This window comes from Haliotis asinina, chromosome 3 (assembly GCF_037392515.1).
Source record: "Haliotis asinina isolate JCU_RB_2024 chromosome 3, JCU_Hal_asi_v2, whole genome shotgun sequence".
Classification (NCBI taxonomy): domain Eukaryota; kingdom Metazoa; phylum Mollusca; class Gastropoda; order Lepetellida; family Haliotidae; genus Haliotis; species Haliotis asinina.
The window spans coordinates 9,036,139-9,059,370 of record NC_090282.1 but is presented as its reverse complement, the minus strand read 5'-3'; the positions used below and the strand labels follow the sequence as shown (position 1 = coordinate 9,059,370).

Genomic DNA, 23,232 nt, shown 5'->3' with positions numbered 1-23,232 from the left:
TAAAACTAACAAACATAACATACTGGCGAGAGTGCATGGGATTATTGTGTTATATATAGCCTACACATCTCAATAAATATTTGATATACTACACATTTTCAAGGCCTCAATAATGCAGACTGACTTCAGGTTGTGATTTGAAATAATAATCTGTCCCATTCAATTCTGACCTGGGTGCGAGGCCAATTACATAATTAAAGTCTGCTTCTTATTATTGTTGTTTGGATTTAGAAAACCGCTTTCTTATTTTTTGTAACTTTTCCCTCTGTAAATGATGGTACTGCATCGGTGATTTCATTAAAGCTTGAAATTTTAACTAGGTAGTTGCTATTTTAGTTGATATTTTATATCAGCCTTTTGATGAGAGTTGAGATGACAAAATACAAGGTCATAACCATTTTTGTATCATTGTTTGCACTACTTTAATCCACATCTTTTGCTTTCAGAATTATAAGAGGATAAGCAAGCACCTTGCTGCAGTGGAAATTGTTTTAGACCTTGAATTTCTTAAATAAGTTATGAAAAAATGCTGGAATATTACTGACATGACACAAAATACATTCAGTGAGTCAGCCATCAGTATTAAGTAGGGACGGCAAAAATGGGTCTTTCGGGGGACGAAGTGGAAATGCTAAGTTTCATATTTGTATGAGAATCATCAGACATATTCAAATGTCTGTCTGCTACAAATATTCTCTTATGGAATCTAACCTTGATTTCCTTACTTTTAGCATTTGTGTTGTTTTAGAATGAAAATGAACACACCTGATAATATATAGGACTTTTTCTTACATCATGCATCTTAATGACCTAGAGGGGTCCTTGACCCTTCTACCTACCCTGTTTATACAGTATGATGAGCATGGAACATTTAATGTTTAAGACAAACAGTTTACAAGGAAGACTATTTTTAAAGATGAACCAAACTGACTGAACTTTGATAAGCATGTTCATGCTTTTGTCTTGCATATGACTGTGTAATATTTAGAGGCCAAGGTTGGCCTGAGAATCACCAGCCATGAAGATGCCTTGTTCAAAGATTTATGTAGTATCCACATCAATGGCTCTGCATGAATTAATATTCCCTTGGTTAACATACACACGTTCTTTGTTGCCATGGTTGACCTCCCCCGGGATGAATGAAGAAGTATATTAATCTGCTCAGAAGTACAATATGGTGACATTTGATGCTGCTCGTATTCAACAGGTTCAGTATTACTTACACTCACTGTCTTTAACCTGTTAAAATACAACTAGACACAACAGGTGGTATTATATCAAAGTTTAATGTTGTCCATGTCATCCCGAAGGATGTCACAGATAAAGTGAAACAGTCAATGGGAACGGTAGCAAGTGTGATCCACAACCAAGTAGGCACCGGGGACACACTAACAATCAAACTAACACAATCTGTGTGTCGTTTCATCTACATTCTAAGGTTTTCCAATATGAGTAAGTTTCTGATTGTTGCAGGTGTATCAAACAGTTGTTCAAGGCTCACTTTTTTCTTGACAGTTTGCTCCATGATCAGGCAATTAATAAATGTATAATGTAATTGTTCTATTTATAAACTACTGAATGAGCTGATTAACAAGCTAGTTGTAGTCTTTACAGTTGTCACTTGTTTGCTACTTTTCAATACCAGCATAGTGGGTAGGAGATACTCTGCTGTTGCCATGTCAAGACACTGTATCAACTCTGCTGTTGAGGTGTCAAGACACTGTATCAACTCTGCTGTTGCCATGTCAAGACACTGTATCAACTCTGCTGTTGCCATGTCAAGACACTGTATCAACTCTGCTGTTGCCATGTCAAGACACTGTATCAACTCTGCTGTTGGCCTTCAGATCCTGAAACCACCCTGTGAGGAGTCGACCGTTTAGTGTCCTGGGGGACTAGGGGTGGCGAAGAGAGAGAGGGACACAGGAGTTTTAAGGTATGGTTTCATGATTTTGCTCAGTGAACAATAATATCGTTTCATACCCTTTGCACAAAATTATGGTGTCTAACATTATAATTACAAACACTGCCAGGTTAATAAATTTGTCAGTCCATTCAAAGTAAACAGCACAGGTTGCATTTGTGCTGAAAATATGCAATCTAGTAGACCATAACTGGATATTTGGGTTGCAATGAAGAACAGCCAGTCTTCAGCTTCCACTAAGACAGGTATGAAGTGTTCTCATACCGGCTGTTAAGAGAGCTGTTGGCATCAGTAAATTCTGTCTTGTACCACCTACACCAACACTGTTATCTGATACTTTACATACATCATAGGGGAATCACTGTTGAGAAAAGACACTATAGTAACCAATGATAAACATGTCAAGGTTAAAGACAAAATATTGGGAATCTATACATTGTCTATAACAACTCATGACTAGAACCAATGTGTCAGTATGTATGAGGTATTCAGATTAGTGGGAGAAATAGAGTGAGGAAATGGTAACATGTAATGATTGAAGTTAGTAAAGTAAATAAGTGAATGTGTTGTTATCAGCCTCATCATCAGATGAGAGGATGTAACACAGAACTGCATGTGGAATGTGACCATGTAACCTGAAAGGAAGGTATATTCCACCTTCTCTCACGACCAATAATGTTGATTGTATTTCTCACTACAGTTACCACTATCGTCTTGTTTTGAGTGGCTCCTATTCTTTATATGCAATAAAAGCTATTTCATGATGTGAAGGATGAAATACCTGTTGTAAATACTATACTCCTTGAAGTGGCTCTGTACATGGGGCATATGCGGTTACCAATATTCCCAAATGTCAGTGTCCTGTTTAATTGGGGTGAAGCATTTCAGTAACATATTGTGTGTCAGCTAGATGTGGACTGAAGGACTCAAGTGATGAAGTCTTGGACTTGGGTGAAATCTGCACCACTACAGTTGGGATGCAGACAGTTATTGGATCATGAAGCCCACCTACTGTCATGTCTTGTGCAGGTCTAAGTGATGCGCCAGCCCAGTTAACTCTGGGAGATAGCTGGGCACCTACTTCCTCCTGTAGACAGGTGGATATGATGCTATCTACACAGGGCACCTGTTGTTACTACTACTGTAAACACCTGAAAATAATCCTGTCTATAGACAGCACTGTTATTCACTAACCTGTCAACAGGTTAATACTAGGCACCTGCAGTGACTATTAACCCAGAAAGCAAGTGATGTGCCTGTTTTTAACAAATGCGACCACTTTGTCCTTAAATATATAAAGCATGTGAAATTTTACACAGGACCTACACTATATTTCTATTACAGGAATATAATCCACATAACTGAGTTTTATGTCATATTGATCAACCAGTTCTGTGAATTACTATCCCAGAATAGGACCACTGGTTTATGTATAAAGTAATGCCATGCTGACCAGTGTGTATGAAGATATATGTGCTGGACAGCTGTCACAGCCAGAAGATGATAACTAAAGCCACGATGAATGTGATGAGGATGAGACCAGTAGATTGAGCTGGGTACACACTGTACCCTCAGACAGGAGGTAGCTCCACCAGTTGCATGAGAAATGAGTGGACAGTGTTGTGGAGTTGATGTTTAATGTGACACAAGAAGCCAACATGATACTGTGAAACATGGGAAAGCCTTAGAAATTCACCTTTTGCATCCGTCCAGATAAGCAAAAACTTTTTTCCACCACTGTCAGAGAAAAAATGTTTGTGTGTTTTTTTGATATTCCAATTTGACTGAAGTGTTGAAAACTGCTTCAATAGTACAGCCCCCAGATGATAATGGTGAATGGGGCTACACAGTGGCATATCTCTTGTCTTCAGAATAATTTACTGGATACGGACTTGTGGAGTTGCATGAATTTTGAAGGCTATGGGATCAGGGAGGATGCATGATTTGAAAACAATCGTAAAATATGTTTGTAAAAATTATAACAACATACATGGAGTTTTACAATTATTGAACAATAATATGTTTATAAACAAAACAACAGAACTGAAGCGTTACAGTCAGTTTTCTCCTGTTTCATCCAATAACTGACTGGTGTCTCTACAACCCATTTGAAAGACTTAATAGTATTTTGATTAGATATTTTGATTATGAATCTTTTACCCCCAAATGGTCTTATTATCTATCTTAGTGAATGAGAATCTGTAAAATGGAGGCTACGTTCAAGTGTAAATAAATGCAATAAGTATTAACTGTGCTAATAGTTCATCCATTTGTATATAAGATAGGTTCCCAAAGTGCTAAGTAATGTCACACTAATAGGCTATACCTGGAATGTAACAACACAGTCCTACAGCAGAAACCCTACTATACATCACTACAACCATGGATTTTCAGTAACGAGTCTGGTCAATAGTGAACCAATTTCTCTGTGTAAGCCTGATTGATTGCAAAGCTTTTTTTAGAGAGTATTGAGGGCTTGGTAAACTTTCATTTTCAAAATCATGTGTATGCCCAGGCTTATAATAATGGTAGCTATGCGTGTGAGAATCCAATTTCAGGGATATTCCTATCACATTCTGTCCTCTAAGGCCATTTTATGTATTGACAACTTACAGTACATCTTACATAATGATCTTCAAAACTGGAAAAATAGGATCCAAATTTACTTTAGTTATATTTCATCCAAAATTACTTTGAGTTTATTAAGAACAAAATTCCATAAGTCTGATGCTGAAGTTGACTCAAGCATGCCATCACAGCTGTAGAGTCAGTGAAACAGCAAAATTCCTTGCACAACATACATGCAGTTATGCCCCTGCTTTGCTTCCTTTGTTCTAAGAAAAAAACAACAAAATGAAAAGTTTCCACCAGACGACTGTCCTAATTATGCTGAATTCAATATTTTCCCCTCCAAATAGTAACATTTGTAAACTTCAGAGTTAGACAGGCAGAGTATCAATAAAAAGCCATGGTGTCAGTAAGTATTCAGCTGGGTTTAAAAAGCTAAGTTGTCTTAAAGGACAATCACACTGCAAGATTTTAAGACTTACTTTATGTGTCACATAAAATTGGAACCAACATGAGTGAAAACTGTCAATAACACATCATTTCTGTTGTCATGGTAACGGATATCACATGAGGAACAATGTGTGAATAACATGACAGGTAGAAAACAACCTTTGTACACTGAACTCTTGCACTGCAAGACCACAACACGCTCTCATGCACACTAACGACATGTGCTGTTGGAGGCAATAAGGCCATCACACCTCGGGACAGGCTCAAATAGTCAGGACTAATGTTGTCTGCTAGTTGGAACTATTTAAGACTGAAAAAACAAAACAAAAACACTGTAACACTGATAAAGGTTTTCAAGAGATAACTAGATTATATGTGTGTCACAGTATGTTTTGATGGCTGTCTGTGGAAACAGCCAGGAGTTACAGGTAGCAGCATGCAGACTAAATAACTGGTCTGCCAATAGTGGTAAAGGTAGGCCCAGAGATGTCTGCAGACAGTGGTGCAGGTGGACATAGAAATGTCTGCACATGGAGGTACAGGTAGGCATGTATATGTCTGCACTGACAGACCTAGTAATGTCTTCAGACAGAAGTAGCCCTATAGGAGAGAGCTGCAGACTGTAGTACAGACAGACCTATTTCTATATGTACATAGTGATGTCTTCAGACTGTTGTACAAAGTATCTGCAGACAGCTGTACAAGGTATCTGAAATCCCAGATGAAAGCTGGGATATCATTTATGCATTATGCATGCCATACACACCTGTAACTTTCAGTCAGTGAAACAGTTACTGGAAAACGGGTAGCCCTATAGGAGATAACTGTAGATTGTGGTACAGACAAACCTATTTCTATTTGCACATAGTGATGTCTGCAGACTGTTGTACAAGGTATCTGAAGCCTGTTGCACATGTTATCGGCAGAGTGTAAGCCTCTACGTAGCTACCACAGGAGGACCTCACACCTACCAAGTAACACTATGTAACACTTGCTTCAACAGTCGATTTGTCAGACTAGGCAGTACATGGGAAGGAGAGGGCACTGCTGTTCTCTAATAGTCTCAAGTAGCAATTATAATTTACAAATACACTGTGACAAGAACTTATGGCAAATGACATAATGGCAAGCCTGATCTATCTATATACCATTTAAGTTTTAAGAGTTTTCATAGGTTTCAGCTGATGCTAATCATCTGCTACACAAGGCTTTGGAGTCTTTGGAAACACACCTGAAATCCCAGATGAAAGCTGGGTTATGATTTATGCATTATGCATGCAAAAAACATCTGTAACTTTGGGTCAGTTAAACATCTGCATTTGTTAAAAACATCCAAAGTTTGATCACAAAATAATATTGCCATTCCCCAATATAACTAATCTTGGTGCTAAATGATTCAGCATTGTCCCGACATATTACATAACACAGTCCAAACATACTGAATTTCCACAAAACACAGAATGTTGGTAGAATGAGATGTAACTGAACTCATCTACAACAGCACTGTAACAACCAAATCCACTACAGGTCTACTACACTAAATGAATGTGGCAACCAGAGCCCAGTTTCACTGAGGAGATTAAGGCCATACTTGCTACATATGTTGCTGTGGAAGTCACCAGTCTGACTTTTACTCATCTCACCTACTGACACTAAAGGATGAGATGTATCAATGTTTCTTAATTGTCCCAACATGTTCAGCAAATATCTAACATAAAGCAGGTGACAGTTACTAGAACAAAGTTTCCATAGTTTCATCGGACACAAAGGCCCATAGTTACATCTGACAGAAATATCTTTAGTTACATGAGTCACAAATGTCCTTACATCTGACACATGGGTTCTTAGTTACATCTGACAGAAATGGTCTTAATCACATCTGACATAATGGTTCATAATAACATTTGACCCAAAGGTCCTTCACTACGTGTGACACTAATGTCCTTTCCTGCATCCAACACAAAGTCCTTAAATCTAATGCAAGGTTCTTAGTTACATCTGACAGAAAGGTCCTTAGTTTCATCTGACACAAAGGTTTTTAACTGTATCTGACATAATGATCCTAGTTAGATGTGACAGAAATGTCATTACTTGCACCTAAAACATGGGTCCATGGTTACATTATGACCAATGACTTCATTGTTACCTTCTGCATGTAACTGCAAAGAAAATCATTGCAGCTGACCTGGATGCATGTATTCATTTGGCTTAAAGCTATCTATAAAAGGCAAAAATTATCTAATCACTAGTCTCGGGAACAAAGTGTTTAGAGATACTGGTTGTGGATTCTGTTACTGTTTCAAGTATGGCAATCATCTCCGCAAGCTCCCTGGGGTGGAAGCACATTTCACTGTTCCATATACATACACATAAAAATATAGTACTTTCAAGGAATTCAATCTTACTTTGGCAAATTAAGATGCATGCATGATTTGTTTCTAAAAAACTCTTAAAAAACAACCAGTTTGTACACAGATTTACAATCATCTACAGTATTGTAGAAAAACAAATTGTATGTACAGAAATATTCTGGCGCTCTTTATACAACAAAGGATGAATTCCTACACATCTGTACACATGTTCTATGATGGATAGTTCAGCTGGGTCAATCACAGTAAGGGAGGACACACTGTCAGTTGAAACAAAGCTGGGCCAATCACAGCCACCTACACAGCCTCAGTTCAAACACAGCTCCGTATATCACTGAGCAGCATCAGTTGTCCACCAGAAACAAGAGAACCAATCACAATGAGTGATACTAGTCAGAAGCAGGAGGACCAATCACAGCCAGTGATACTAGTCAGATGCAGGATGGCCAATCACAGTGAGTGACACTATTCAGACGCAGAAGGGCTGGGGCAGTCTACACCTGGTTCTTCTACAATCTATATCTACCACATGAAGGGATGAGTGATGAAAAAGAGAGACAAGCCAAATGTGGAGATTCCTGTAAATATTTTCCTTGATGCCTTTCACTAGTATATAATAACTGCATGCTTGCATACAAGGACAGACCATGACCTTACACAGATGTTGAAGCAGGCTTCACACCTCTCAGCATTATCAATGTAGATGACCGTGGCTTGGACTATAAGTTAGATAAGACCTTCACCTATGGGGACAAATTGGGTATCATGTCATCTCTTCTGCATGTCGACATTCTGATTTTAGCTTCACAAACTCTTTCGCAACTTCATCATTTGTTCGTTGTGAGAGAATACGCAATATTGTCCATCCTGTTTCATTCAATTGCATCTGTCGTCCTAGTGAGCACCAACAGGCACAACTGCCCTGCTCCACGATGTCTCGCAACTGCATCACTGCAACCCCAATCAGTCTGTCTTCTCTGGCAAAGCAGTAGTCCTTTACACAAATGTGTAGCTCATAGGCATCAGGTTCATCTTCATTACCAAGAATACTGGAAAATAAGAAACACTCATTTGATAAGTTGCTACTATCAATACCATATTCATCTTATCATTCAATGTAAGGAGAGCTATCTTTCTCTGAAAGTTTAAATGCTTTTGGTTAACCAACACTGTGACTCACTACAAACTGTAACTTTCAACACTTTTGGTGTTGAGACTTATTACAAACTGGAAATTTCGAAACATTTGGCTGACGATAGGACATGATCACGATACATTTACCAATGGGATGTTTCGTCATATTTCATGGTGATAGGCTGTGACCTTGATGATACTTAGAAATGGAAGGTTTCATTATATTTCATGACGATAGGCTGTGGCCTTGATGATACTTACAAATGGAAGGTTTCATTATATTTGGGTGACCAGTTGTTACTCTTGGATTTGGTTGAATGCTTCCGCTTCTTATCACTCAGGTGAGGGCCAATAAGGTGGACTTCAACAAATGGCCGGAACATTCCTGTTGTCTGCCATTTCAGATCATTGGCTGCTACAACTAAAATAAAAAGAGGTATGCCATGACTTCCTGATAGACTTAGAACTGGTCTCTGTGACTATTTGTAAACATTCAAACATTTGTGCCACACAACTATCGGCCGTCAAAATGAAGTCAATACATTAATGTTTTGTGGCAACTCTCTTCTATTTATTACTGACCTTTCACAGTGACCTTGTGTTCACCTGTCCCTGGATGGGTGAAGAGGTCAACCTGGACAGATACCTCCCCCACCGGATCTGCCACACCTGGCTGATCTGAGAAGGACACTACAATATGAAACAAAACATATATACAAAATACTGTCCCATATAGACCTGTCTAGGGCTGGTCTGACCCATGGTACTTCTCCATAACTAGTAGCAAGGTACAACTAGCAGTACAACTAGCAGGCCAGCTGATGTGGACAAATCCATATGCATAACCTGTTTCAGGATCACAGAACTGTGTTTCCTCAACATTACGGATAAATAAGGTAAATTTATAATTAGTTTTTGAAGGATAATTGCCAAAGGGACAATTTGAAAAATTATGTTAAAAAACCCCAACCAATTGTATGTATTGTCAGCTGTATGTGTACAGATCTTGTCATCACCATGAATTCTGCAGACACACATCTTGCTTGCTCATTACAGTTCAAACTGTTCTCTTGGCTATTATTTTACTGTATACTACAATTATGAAATTTTCTCTTATGTGCTTGTGTTTGCTTTCTTTATGATAAATCCAATTCAAAATAGAGGGCAAAATTAAAATTGGTGGTTGAGTGATTCCATGTTTTTCTGGTGAAGACTGACAGTTAGCATTACTGGAGCAAAACCTGCAGTATAGATGGAAAGTGATACCTTGCATAATGGTGAAAAATCATATTTTAAAGTGTTTTAAATTGAAATGTGAACATCATACTAACAAAAGTGATGATGTCTGTATGTGGTGTGTGGGGCAAAGAGTTACCTTGCTGCGTCTGTGTGCTGACGAAAGTTTTAATGAGCGTATCTGTCGTCTGTGTATACAATGAAAGTGCGTATCGCAGAGACTGTAACTCAGGACTCTTGTCCAAGAAAGTCTTCTTTAGTCCCTGTCCACTGGCATGGTAATACTGCTTGATGGTGTCCAGGGCCATGTCCAGGACAGCACACTGCTTTGGACTCAAGTTCTTCTCAGCTTCTTTAGACATGTCCTGTGATGGTTTAAAGAAGTGAAGGTTGGAAGAGGCATATTGACCTTCAAGTGTAGGTTATGTGCCAGAACAATAAACTAGTACAGGTTCCCTTCCATTTAAGACATTTTGACAATTTAAATGAAAATTTCATCTGATTGTTAGCTGAAAACTTGTAAACGTTCAGCTGCATTTTACACACTGGGATTGATAGATGCTCTAATATATGCATAGTACTTGTTACAGATTGTAATCATCTGTTAAGCAGAGCATTACTTAAGGAGATATTTTGCTTTCACACATTAAAAAGTAAAAACATGAGTTGTTTTCTCATAGATCTTAAACATAGTTCACATGACAAACAAAAGTCTTGAAATATCTATCCATGGACATGATGGTACTAACATTACATATTGGAGAGATCATTATTAAAATCACTGAATGATGTCATAATTCCATTTGGAATTACACATTTCCATTACACTTGGGAGCAACTAGCCTCTTTCAGGTCTCAGGATGACCCTGACTTAATTGAAACATAACATATATAGAGTATTGAATAAACTGAAAGTTTAGATAAAACAAGAAAACTATTTCCAAGCAGATATTTTTAGTGAAGTCCCGTAGGTATTTTCCGTAAAGAGTTTATAGACTGCAGTACAGTTATAGTGATTATTTCACCTGGAGATTCAAACTAAGTGATCTAAAACTGAATGTATTCTAGAATCCAGTAGAACTAAATACAATTTGTAATTAGTTCTAGATACAAAAGCAAACAGTTGAAACCAATGGGTTACAAAAACACAAACAAATGGAAAAGTGAGAAAGTGAGATGTGTAAGAGTGCGATGGCAGTTGGTTGAAGTGATGCAACAGAGGGATGTGTAAAGAACATCTGCAAACAGAGGGAGGTGAAGAGAACATCTGCAACAAGAAACTGAGACAAAACTTAAGCAATGTAGGTTTGTAAACAAGGCAGTTGGAACTTGATGCCAACTGAACAACAATTTACAGACAACAATGTCTTCTACTACACAGGGACTGTGTTATACCAAGAATGTTGCTTGAAGTGTCTTGACTTGTTTCATTGGGTTGTTGCCGGGCATCTGACTAACATGGTTGAGCAACAAGCGAGACATATCCTCGATCTTTGCTTGTGCATTTCCAGCAATGGGCAACAGCTGAAAGAGGAGAGAAGGGAAAGTGGACCAGGCACTAAGCAGGCAGTTAGCCAGCCAGTCAAGCAATGGCCGATTGCGAAGGATTAAACAGTCATCATCCTTCATCAGTTAGTCAGCCGTAATTCTTCAGTAGACAGTCAGTAACCATCGTCAGACAATGTGTCATCTCTCTTTACAAGACAGTCAGTCAGAAACTATCACCAGATGTAACAATCCAAAGTCAGTCACATAAGATGATTATCAGTTTGTATGTCATATACAATTTGTCAGAAGGTAAGTGAAAGTGGTTTCATGTTAAAATGTTCAAGTCATTTCAAAGTGTTCTGTTCAGAACCATTTTGTCTTCAGCAACTATATGATATGTTGAGAGCTTGAAGTCAGTGATTTCAGTTAACCATCCATCACTATCCAAGTACTACCAATACTGACCATGGCCACTGGGATCTCCAGTTATCAAATCCCATAATAAAGCAAAGAGTACAGACATTCAGTCCATCAGTCAGTCAGTGTTGGACAGTTACCACGAGTGAGTCAGTCTGCCATGCAGGGCACACACAGACAGCTGCTGGAGAATTTCCCATCGTACAGGCTTTCTCATTATTCTGAATGACAAACTCTTATCATGTGGAGCAATGATGCAACCACCATACTCCATTTTTGCCAAGGTAACAAACAAACAAGGATAAATCAATTTGGAAAGCCATAGCAGTTGGGATATGGCCAAACTCCAGCAACTGTAGACAGACCCAAATTACCAAACAACAAACATGTGTCTGTAAAAACATCTGACACAGGTTGCTGCCATGGAAACCGTGCATGTAATGAGAAACCTGCAAAGAGGAATTTACAACAGAAGGGCTCATGCAGTGAAAACAGACTCTTCTGTCAATCCAGTTGGAGATTCTGGGTACTAGGCGGTCAGCCCATGTGGGCTGGGACTCAGGGCCAGGGACAGTCTGTTTTCACATAAAGAGCAGGGAGGCATCACCAAAGCTGCTCTAGTCTACTGTCAGTACGTTGGCAAGTTGGGATGTGAGTGGTGCCTTAAAGACTTACACTACGGAAGGAAAACAGCTTGGACATATCATCCAAGTTGGCACTTTTGTTATGAAACGGAAGTAACTGAAACAAAGATGGCAAGTTTTCATCTGTGTGGATGAAGAGATGAAAACATGGGTCAGTCCTCTGCAACTGGTCCTGATGGGGAAGGATGACCGTCCTCTACCGACAACATCAGGACCAACTTCTCCAGCTGAACGGAATTAGTGTTCTGGCACTGGCATAGGATCAACATGAGATATGTGACAGGTACATGCAGAACTTGCAGTGTTACTTAGCAAGAGGAATTTCAGGTCAAGGTTATGTGATACTCACTGCTACTCTGCAGGAGCCTCTTATTCATGATTATACTCTGTTGCCTCAGAGTGGAGGTTAGTAAAGATTACAACCAACCATGAGGGAATGAAACTCACACAAGTTCCAGGACATGCAGGGTATATGGTCGGTCGATTCATACTAAAGATCACAGACCTAGTGAGTATCTCTTACCCTCTATAAACTCATGAGCGCCACACAATATTTTGTACAACTGAGTAGAGTCATTCCATACAATAGAACAACAGACAATGCTTCATTCACTTGACCAAGAAGCAATAACTCCCCAACACTAGACCCAAAAGTAATCCCCCACACCAGATCAACAACCAATGTCCCTTACACCAAACCAACAACCAGTGATCCCCACACAAGATCAACAACCAATGTCCCTCACACTAAAACAACAACCACTGACCCCCATATCAGCTCAACAACCAATACCAGATCAACAAAGTCCCTTACATTAGACCAACAACCAATGTCCCTTACACTGGACCAACAACCAATATCCCTTACATTAGACCGACAACGAATGTCCCTTACACTGCACCAACAACAACTGTCTCGTACACTAGACCAACAACCAACGTCCCTTACATTAGACCAACAACCAATGTCCCTTACATTAGACCACACTCAAACTGTAGCATAAATGGGGTTGCGCAGCCTAGAGAATATGACAAGTCTTCATATATGTGAATGAAGCGAGCAAAGGTTGGCAGCATACTTTCCTCACTTTGGATTGAAAAATATTTTCCATCTCAAAATGAAACATCGCTACCATCAAAGGTACACTCCCATTTCATCACTTGGTTTTGCTCTCACATTTTCAACCCCATAATAATTAATCACATGAAATATGTTTTATATGACATTTTAAGCACCACTCCTGGTATTAAGATCATTTTTCCCCTCTGCCAGCTTCCAGATGAACAGAGTGACGGAACAAGAATAAGCAGAAACTAAAAAGAATCACCATATTGTCTAATTTTATCATGAACATGTTGGGGTTTATTTGTCGTATCTGTTGTTGCTACTGTTAGAATTTCTGTAACATTTATTCAACATAAAACACTTCTGGTGTAATGGGCGAATGAAGCAGGGGAGGTAACTGTAAGTATTCCATATGGAAGAATACCCTCCTGTTCCTTCACGCCATTGAACTGTAAGCTCAAAGGGGTAATGGAGGTGAAGAACGATCTGATCTACCACGAGTTGTGCTTAAAATGTTGAAAAATATTTCACGTGAGTAATTGTTCAACATGGGGTTGGAAATGTGAGAGCGCAACTCAGTGAACAAATAGGTGTATACTTTTGATGGTGGCAATATTTTACTTTGACATGAAAAATATTTTTCGAACTGAAGCAGGGAAAGTACATTGCCAACCTTTGCTGGCTTCGCTCACATGTAAGAAGACTGGTTATTTTCTCTATGCTGCGCAACCCATTTGCGCTACAATTTGCTGTGATTAGACCAACAACCAGTGTCCCTTACACTAGACCGACAACCAATGTCTCATACACTAGATCAACAAAAAAAAACCTTGTACTTGACCAACAACCAATGTCCTTTACATTAGACCAACAACCAATATCCCTTACAAGAGACCAACAACTAATATCCCTTACATTGGACCCACAACCAATGTCCCTTACACTGGATCAACAACCAATATCCCTTACATTAGACCAACAACTAATATCCCTTACATTAGACCCACAACCAATGTCCCTTACACTAGACCAACAAAAAATGTCCTTTATACTAGAAAATGAACCTCTAGCCTTGTACTTGACCGACAACCAGTACCCCTTACACAAGACCAACAACCAATGCCTTGTACTCGACCAACAACCAATGTCCCTTACATTAGACCATCAACCAGTGTCTTACACTAGACCAACAACCAATGCCTCTGTCAGTAGTGTAAAAGTAAGTTTCACAAGTCCCTATCCTAATTTGCCCTAGTCAAGACAACTAACTAATGACCAGTCACTTCTGCATGTCCTCCGTCATGTTGATCGTGCACCCACAACCAGCATATTCAAAGAAAGATGCTAAGACAGATTCAAGGGCAGCCATCACCTGCAGTCTGATGCTTGTGTTAGCAGATCACCATGGCAACAGCTAAACTGTTAGATATAGACCTGTCACCCATGCTAACTGGACTCACCATATTTTTGGACTTATTAGAACTAGATTCCTGTATAAAACAGAATGTCATTAAGTGAAGACCAATTATCATGTCAGAATATTAAAAACATTACATTAATGATGTCACAGATGATTCTAAAAAATTGGTCACTTAAATAATTTACAAGTAATTCAAAGTTAATGATAATTAGATTCTCAATGCGGTTGTAGTAACATACACATCCTGATGATAATAATAGCAGAATTATGACAAAATATGTATCACGGTAGTAATGTACCTGTCTGGGATCTGAGAGTGGTGGCAAGACCACCGTCTTTTCCATCGTATGCATCACTATCCTCCACAACTCCTGCAACAGAACAACATATAACATATAACCCCATCTGACATGACACCAGCATATACAAGTATATTAGCATGTGTTATACCACATAAACACCATATAACATAAAACTAGCATATAGAAGAATACTAGCATCTGTCATAGCACATAAACTGCATCTGACCTGACACCAGCATATAGAAGTATACTAGCATGCGTTTTCACCCATAAACCCCATCTAACCTGAGACTACCATATAGATGTACACTAGAATGTGCTATAGCCCATAAACCCCATCTAACCTGAGACTACCATATAGATGTACACTAGAATGTGCTATAGCACATAAACCCCATCTAACCTGAGACTACCATATAGATGTACACTAGAATGTGCTATAGCACATAAACTCCATCTAACCTGAGACTACCATATAGATGTACACTAGAATGTGCTATAGCACATAAACTCCATCTAACCTGAGACTACCATATAGATGTTCACTAGAATGTGCTATAGCGCATACACTCCATCTAACCTGAGACTACCATATAGATGTACACTAGAATGTGCTATAGCACATAAACTCCATCTAACATGAGACTACCATATAGATGTACACTAGAATGTGCTATAGCACATAAACTCCATCTAACATGAGACTACCATATAGATGTACACTAGAATGTGCTATAGCACATAAGCCCCATCTAACCTGAGATCCCGAGGTAGAATAGGCCTTCAGCAACCCATGCTTGCCATAAAAGGCGACTATGCTTGTCGTAAGAGGCGACTAACGGGATCGGGTGGTCAGGCTCACTGACATGGTTGACACATGTCGTCAGTTCCTAATTGCGCAGATTGATGCTCATGTTGTTGATCACTGGATTGTCTGGTCCAGGCTCGATTATTTACAGACCGCCGCCATATAGCTGGAATATTGCTGAGTGTGGCATGAAACTAAACTAACTCACTCACTCACTCTAACCTGACACAAGCATACAGTAATATACTACCATCTGCTTTGGCATATAAACTTTATCTGACCTGATACCATCTTGCAGAACTATACTAGCTTGTCTTATAGCACATAAGCCCCATCTAACATGACACTAACATAGAGAAGAGTACTAACATCTGTTATAGCACATAAACCAGATCTGACCTGACACCAGCATACAGAAGTATATAAGTTTGTGTTATAGCACATAAACCCCCATTTCAGACAGCAAAAGAGAGAAGTTATGTTCTGTATTGTGTGAAGAACTGGATGGAGCAAGTTACCTACCTTGAGCAACCTCTTCAGCACGGTCTTCTCACACACTTGTGCAAACATGGACAGACTGCCAGAGGAGGGAAGGAAGCACATGCATAATTACAAGCAAACTAACTGGCAACCATCTGACACGTCAAGGCAGTCATAGGACTATCTGTATTTGAGGGTAATCATTGGGTAATGGTACTAGACTGGGATGAGGCCAGTACTGTAGGTAATCATTCTGGATTATCCTTCCGTATACGAATCAGAGTACTACTGAGGGTAATTACAGAGTATGTCCTCCTGTACATGAATTTAATAAAGAACAGTACTGGTAGTAATTATTGGTTAAGTCATTCTTGACATGGTAAAATAGTTGAAATAGACAATCATGAACATTTCAACTGCAAGCGCACAAAATGTTACTTATCAGAGCAATACAAAGCAAGTAATCAGGTGAGTATTTTTAATGGAAATATACAATATAATGTTCCCTGCTTGAAAATTCAGAACCTCCAAAACCTATGCTCAAAAAACAGTTTTATACAGATTTGTACAATTGCAAATGTCAGCTACTGAGCTTTCAAGAAATGTTTCTCAGTGAATGCAATGATTAATGTTACAGAAATGTATTTTGAAATGACTATTGGCAATGTAGTTTTTTAATAAGGTTAAGGCTATGACTAAATGATTTAACTAAATGATGTGTGAACTGCTTGAATTGAACATTAACGCTAGGCTCTCGACTGTGAGTGTTATACACTGAGGGTTTTGTGACTGAAGAAGGAGGATTAGAGGGGCATCTTGAAACAACTGTACTTGTGCCTGTGCTTTATGTGCCTGAACTGTGTCAGCGTTAGTACATGTTATACAAGCTGTTAAGAAGTAGCCAGGTTAATATAAGAATTCACAGACTTGTTAGTCAATAATATATTGTTAGTAAGTCAATGCTGAACTATATTGCACCATTACTCTGTTCAACTGTTACTACTAGTGTCTGGTTCCACAGTTGTTCCATGCTCCAGTTCCCTCCAGTATTGAGTGTTTCAATCACATGGGTACCGCGAAAACTACACCCAAAATGCATTGCTTTTTCTGATTCATTTGAACTTCTCTTGTTTATCCTAGCCCTGACATACAACAGTTGTCATGGCTTTTACAATACTCATTATCAGGAGCAATTCCACTAATAGCAGACCCCTGAGCTCAAATCCCTGAATCATTCCAGGACCCTGGTTTAACTGCACCTGACTTCTGGGGACATTTATGGGAATTGCAGACAGATGGCCAAACAGCAACAGAAAGTAAGAGCCAGACAACTGGTACATCAACTGAAGTTGCTGTGTCTTTTCTTTATAACTATACAGCATTTAAACATGTCTGCATCTGTGGAACTAACACAGTGAACATAGTTGAAGTGATGGAAATGTTGTGGAATCATCATCTCAGAAGGTAACAGGTGAACAGAGAGTAGGCTTAGTTCTATTGCCTAGCAACAGTAATAATACATGAACAGGATACATCAACATCATGATGATGCAAGTTTATCTATTCATATTCAGTTATATTCCAGTAAAGCTAGACCAATTTTATTCCCCAAGTATTACTGCAGTGGTTTGTAGGACCCTGAGGTTTATACAGATGAGCATGAGTATCTCACCTTCCATCAAGGAGGTCCATCAGCGGTCTAAGGACTGCGTCAGATTCCTGCTGGATGCTGGTCCTCTGACTGGGCTGGGACAATGACACCTGCCCCGCTCCCTTCACCTTAGACAGCAGCTGACCAAGCTCTATCATGCTCTGTTGGATCTGAGGCTCCAGGCTGGTGGAAATAAACAGGCACTGTAAGAACTAGTCCTTGGAAAAATTGTCTTTTTAATGATCTACCTATTTTCACATTTTTAGAGATGGTCATACTGAAAGGCATACTTAAATGCCATTTGTGCTAGACTTGATATCTTGATGGCTGTCTTCAAGTTTCCTGAATCCACTTGAATGCCATTGTGACTATATGTATGCACGGGACAGTGTAACCCTTTATCACCCACCTCTTGGCAAAGATGCTGCTGAGGTCATCCAGTACGCTGTTGAGTTTCTGCTGGAGTTCCTTCAAGATGCCACCAGCTTCAGGATCCAGCTTCTCCCCACCCATAGATTCAAACACCTTCTCTAGCTGCACCCGCAACTGCTGGATGTTGTTCATAAGGATGCAGGCCTGGGGACACACAAGATCTCAGATATGACTATCAGCAGCAGCACAGCAGCAGCACAGCAGCAGCACAGCAGCAGAATTGTTGGACATTTCTGCTGGAATGACTCTGAGAATCAGAGGTACATCAAGATTCCTTCATTCCACCAAGGAATGAAAAGTCATACATCATATTTTGGTTGACTGACACAACTGTTGATGAATACATACCACTTTCTGTCTGTTTGTGTACTTTTCAAAGTCCCTCCTCACAATGTCTGCATAGGCAAGGAGGACCTTATTCACAGTCTGAAAAATAGCAAATAGAAAGAGGAGGCAATGATAAAACACTTGATACTCACAGGTAACAAGGGAGACAGGAGCTCTCATACTATGAGGAGGAGGAGCTATCAGCATGTAACCAGGCAAAAAAAGAGATAGGAATTGCGATGGTGGTATCAGAGTAGGACCACTGATACAGGTATCACCTGGTGAGATCAGAGACGGGACTGTTGATACAGGTAACCCACTAGCTATGACAATCAAACACAACAGACATCATCTGCGTACCTTGGCAAAACGTCTCATGTAGTTTTTGACAATTTCTGGATCTGGACACTCCAGCTTCTTGATGACATCAAAACATTGATTGAGCTGTGTGAAGACATCCACGACTGATGTGGAGAACAGTGCATGCTCGGAGCTCTTCTGGAACTGTACAGGAGGTGGGACATATGACCATAATATATGAAACAATTGTTAATAAACTTTGCGTAAGACACATGAAGCATTTGTGATTGCCCCAATAAACCTATAGATGGACATACATAAAATCAGTATCATCCTGGAAAATGGACTACTAAAACAGTTGTATCCCTCACTGAAACTTACAGAGGACACACTGAAACTTACAGAGGACATCTGATTCTTTCATATCAGCTAATCTGTATTGGTAGCAGGAAAGAATAGGATGTTCTTCAGGTTGTTTAGGTTAGAATATACCCGTATAAGCACATCTCTTACTATGGCAAGCAAATCCTGAAAACAACTGTCAAATGTAAAAATTGGTGTATAACATTAATCAGTAGCAGTGCCATCCTACTATACAGAATGTAAGTTACTCTTGAATAACCACTGTCAATTATACGATCAGATGTTGACTACATCATAAGGCAATCATAAAAGTTCAGCTTACACCATCTTTTTTGTCTCGATCATAAGCACCATGAAGATACTCCATTGAAACATCATCATTCTCATTGAGCCACTGCATGACGAAAGGTTCGAACCACCTGCAAGAACCAAAGTCATCATCTCTCAACAACAGACACCATTTTCTTAGTTAGAATCATCAACTCTGAATAACAGTAACATTCATCATTCCTGAATAACACAGGCATATTTACTGGGGAAAAGGAGGGGATTATTTGGTGTATTTACTGATGACACTGAGTGGGGGATACACTGTGTATACTTACTGTGAAGACATATTTAGTGCCTTTACTGAAAATACTGCTGCTGAACTGGCTGTGCATACTGAGATACTGAAAACTTTGTGTACTTACTGAGGGTGGTGAGGGATTATGAGTTTATTGAAAGTGTACTGTGATGATATACTTGGTGTCCTGACTGAGGCTACTTCAAGCATACACAGGTGTACTTACTGAGGGAACTGTGAGGATATACTGGTGTACAAATTGGGGGTATTATAAGGATATACTTGGTGTCCTGACTGAGGGTATTGTGAGGATATACTGGTGTACTAATTGGGGGTATTGTAAGGATATACTGGTGTACTAATAGGGGGTATTGTGAGGATATACTGGGTGTCCGTCTGAGGGTATCGTGAGGATATACTTTGTGTACTTACTGACGGAACTGTGAGAATGTTTAGGGTGTACTTACTGAGGGTATTGTGAGGATGTACTGGGTGTCCATCTGGGGGTATTGTGAGGATATACTTTGTGTACTTACTGATAGGACTGTGAGAATGTATAGGGTGTACTCACTGAGGGTATTGTGAGGATATACTTGGTGTATTTACTGAGGGTATTGTGAGGATATATTGTGTGTTCATCTGAAGGTATTGTGAGGATATACTGGGTGTTCGTCTGAGGGTATAGTGAGGATATATTGTGTGTTCATCTGAAGGTATTGTGAGGATATACTGGGTGTTCGTCTGAGGGTATAGTGAGGATATACTGAGTGTTCGTCTGAGGGTATTGTGAGGATATACTGGGTGTCCAACTGAGGGTATTGTGAGGATATACTGTGCGTTCGTCTGAAGGTATTGTGAGGATATACTGTGCATTCGTCTGACGGTATTGTTAGGATATGCTGTGTGTTCGTCTGAAGGTATTGTGAGGATATACTGACAGTACTTACTGAGGGTACTGTGGAACAGTGCCTTTGCACTGAGGTACTTCAGCAATGTATTTGCTGTACAGCCACTTCACCCGGAAGTGTAGGTTCATGTACTCTGAACTCTTGCAGACAGGCTCCTTCTCATGATCTTAAGAGAGAACATAAAATTAATCTACAGGTGCTGTCTAACTGTTCAACTTTTCCCAATCTATAGTTACTATATATTTGCTGCACATCTACAGTTACTTTGGTAAATGCACAACAACAGTTTAAGAACAACAAAGTTTGATGGAATCTGCCTCTGATTACCTTCCAAAGCAAAGCAGAGATCTTTAGAGAAGAGGTCCCACAACATGGCAGCACTAACTTGGCCAATGTTCAACTCTTGAGGGAACCTGAAATGGATCAAACAGTTTCACACCAATCCAAGAAAATATATTATGACAAAGTGAAGTGCCATGAAAAAAAAAGAAACATCAGTCTATGTGTATCAAGGCATACATACTGGTTCAACACTGAAGTATAGCTGTTGCGATCCTCTTCTATGACAGACACAATGAGGGCAATGAGTTTGTGCCAGAAGTCCAGGCTTCTACTACTTGGGCCCTCGAAGTCTGGGTTTGGTATTTCTGATGGATCTGTCTGGAATTCTCGGTTGTAGAGCTCATAGCAGTTGTCAAAGAGAAACTTGTATGTGGATTTTATGCATGCAATGACACAATCCTTCACAACTGTGCTGGCGCGGGGAGGACTTGCCAGTTCTTGCACCTTAAAAAACATCGTCAGACACATCAGGTAATCACATATTACCTAAAGTATATTTACTTGTGTTACATGACATGTTGACATCCAAGAATATATGAAGTGGACACAAGCTGTTCAAAATGGGTGGGTCCTGATATTGTCTAGGCAGATATGGGGTTTGTTAGGTGAGTGAGTTTAGTTTTATGCTGCTTTTGGCAATATGCCAGAAATATCAGGGCAGGGAACACTAGAAATAGGCTCACAAAAATTTGGGAACCCAAACCTGGTTCTTTAGCACGAAAAGCCAACCTTTCAACAACAAAGCTACCACACTGCCCTAAGCTGGTTATGGTGGGGAACCAACACGGACTACACATGGATGTAAGTCAGACATGTACTTGTTTGAAATTCAGTTTTGAAGAAAAGAAGAATATGAAAAAACGAAACATACAGCTTTATGGATTACAACTTTTTGTTCATTACAGTGAGTGACGTTTCGATGTAGATTCTTACATCGTTTTCAAGCTAAATGTGATGTAAAAACGATGTAAGAATCTACATCGAAATATCACTCAATGTAATGAACAAAAAGTTGTAATCCATAAAGCTGTATGTTTCATTTTTGACTCATCAACTTCAAGAATGCCCATAAAACATGTAAGAAGAATATGACTGATGACTTTACCTTCATTCTAAAGAAGGTGATGCTTGTGAGTAGGTCCACGGTGGATTTAAGATCCTGCAGGCGGGCTGGGTCAGATGCAGGGAAGTTGTTCTGGAAAATACAACAGCGAGTTAAGACCTTATTGATTCATGCAAAATGCTTCTGTTAACCATCTGTATACTGACAGACAAGGACTTGATGTACCTGTTATTGGATGATGATGTGTTTCAGGCATTTACCCTTTCACTTATGAAGGAGCTGACAAACACTATCAGAGATTTGGAGATTTGAACCCACATTCATTCTGACATGCAAGAAACAGAACATCCTGATAAAGTAGGCTTTGGGACTTCATGTATGACGCTGAGTTTGGGTGATGCTATACGTAGGTTAGATAGACAACTCACTCTGTACATTGACAAGTCAATCCGGAGAGAGTTGTGCAGCTGGTCCAACAACTTGACAAACTTCTCTTTCTGTAATAAATGTTTACAAAACATTTCAGTTCTCATTTATTAACTCTTATGCAATATACACTATTTGAAGCTCAATAGGGAATGCATTAAAAGAATAACATACAAAAATAGCCTTGTCATCGTCTTCACCGTTAACACCAATGATAACAATGTTCATCAATTATTCCTCATACCGTTCATCTGACAAGAAAGAGAAGACAGGAATGACAAGGGAAATTTGATGGCCATCCACATATGCATGCTTGCAGCACTTCATAAACACAAACGGAAATCATTTGTGGGGCTAATGCAAAGTGAATAGGAGATAAAATTTCAAGGTGACTGTCATCAGTCTGTTTTAACAATTTAAAACTGAACTTAAGAGCTGAAAGTCAAAAACCAGCCCAGCTGTCCTAATCCAAGGAAATCAATGTTCTGGCAATTCCTTCAAGAAAAGGAATATATGACATATGTATTTTTCATGTCAGCACAATGTACC

At 39.4% G+C, this 23,232-nt stretch overlaps 1 protein-coding gene across 7 annotated transcripts in view; it reads right to left on the bottom strand.

Annotated features, from left to right (window-relative positions):
* Positions 1-1,267: 1,267 nt before the first annotated feature.
* Positions 1,268-23,232, bottom strand: part of LOC137277417 (protein unc-13 homolog B-like) — a 156,871-nt gene continuing 134,906 nt past the window's right edge. For 6 of the 7 annotated variants that reach the window (XM_067809131.1, XM_067809132.1, XM_067809135.1 and 3 more), the window contains 17 exons: positions 22,686-22,754; positions 22,300-22,389; positions 21,376-21,638; positions 21,180-21,265; positions 20,892-21,018; positions 19,702-19,798; positions 19,077-19,220; positions 18,738-18,815; positions 18,367-18,533; positions 17,979-18,140; positions 16,349-16,403; positions 15,016-15,087; positions 11,077-11,205; positions 9,821-10,046; positions 9,028-9,135; positions 8,707-8,866; positions 1,268-8,360 (listed from right to left, as the gene is read on the bottom strand). In XM_067809131.1, coding sequence (XP_067665232.1) covers positions 8,075-8,360; positions 8,707-8,866; positions 9,028-9,135; positions 9,821-10,046; positions 11,077-11,205; positions 15,016-15,087; positions 16,349-16,403; positions 17,979-18,140; positions 18,367-18,533; positions 18,738-18,815; positions 19,077-19,220; positions 19,702-19,798; positions 20,892-21,018; positions 21,180-21,265; positions 21,376-21,638; positions 22,300-22,389; positions 22,686-22,754 — 2,319 coding nt within the window. In that variant the 3' untranslated portion in view covers positions 1,268-8,074. Of the gene's footprint in view, positions 8,361-8,706; positions 8,867-9,027; positions 9,136-9,820; positions 10,047-11,076; positions 11,206-14,756; positions 14,787-15,015; positions 15,088-16,348; positions 16,404-17,978; positions 18,141-18,366; positions 18,534-18,737; positions 18,816-19,076; positions 19,221-19,701; positions 19,799-20,891; positions 21,019-21,179; positions 21,266-21,375; positions 21,639-22,299; positions 22,390-22,685; positions 22,755-23,232 lie in introns of all 7 variants that reach the window. The other variant, XM_067809137.1, reaches the window with a different exon arrangement.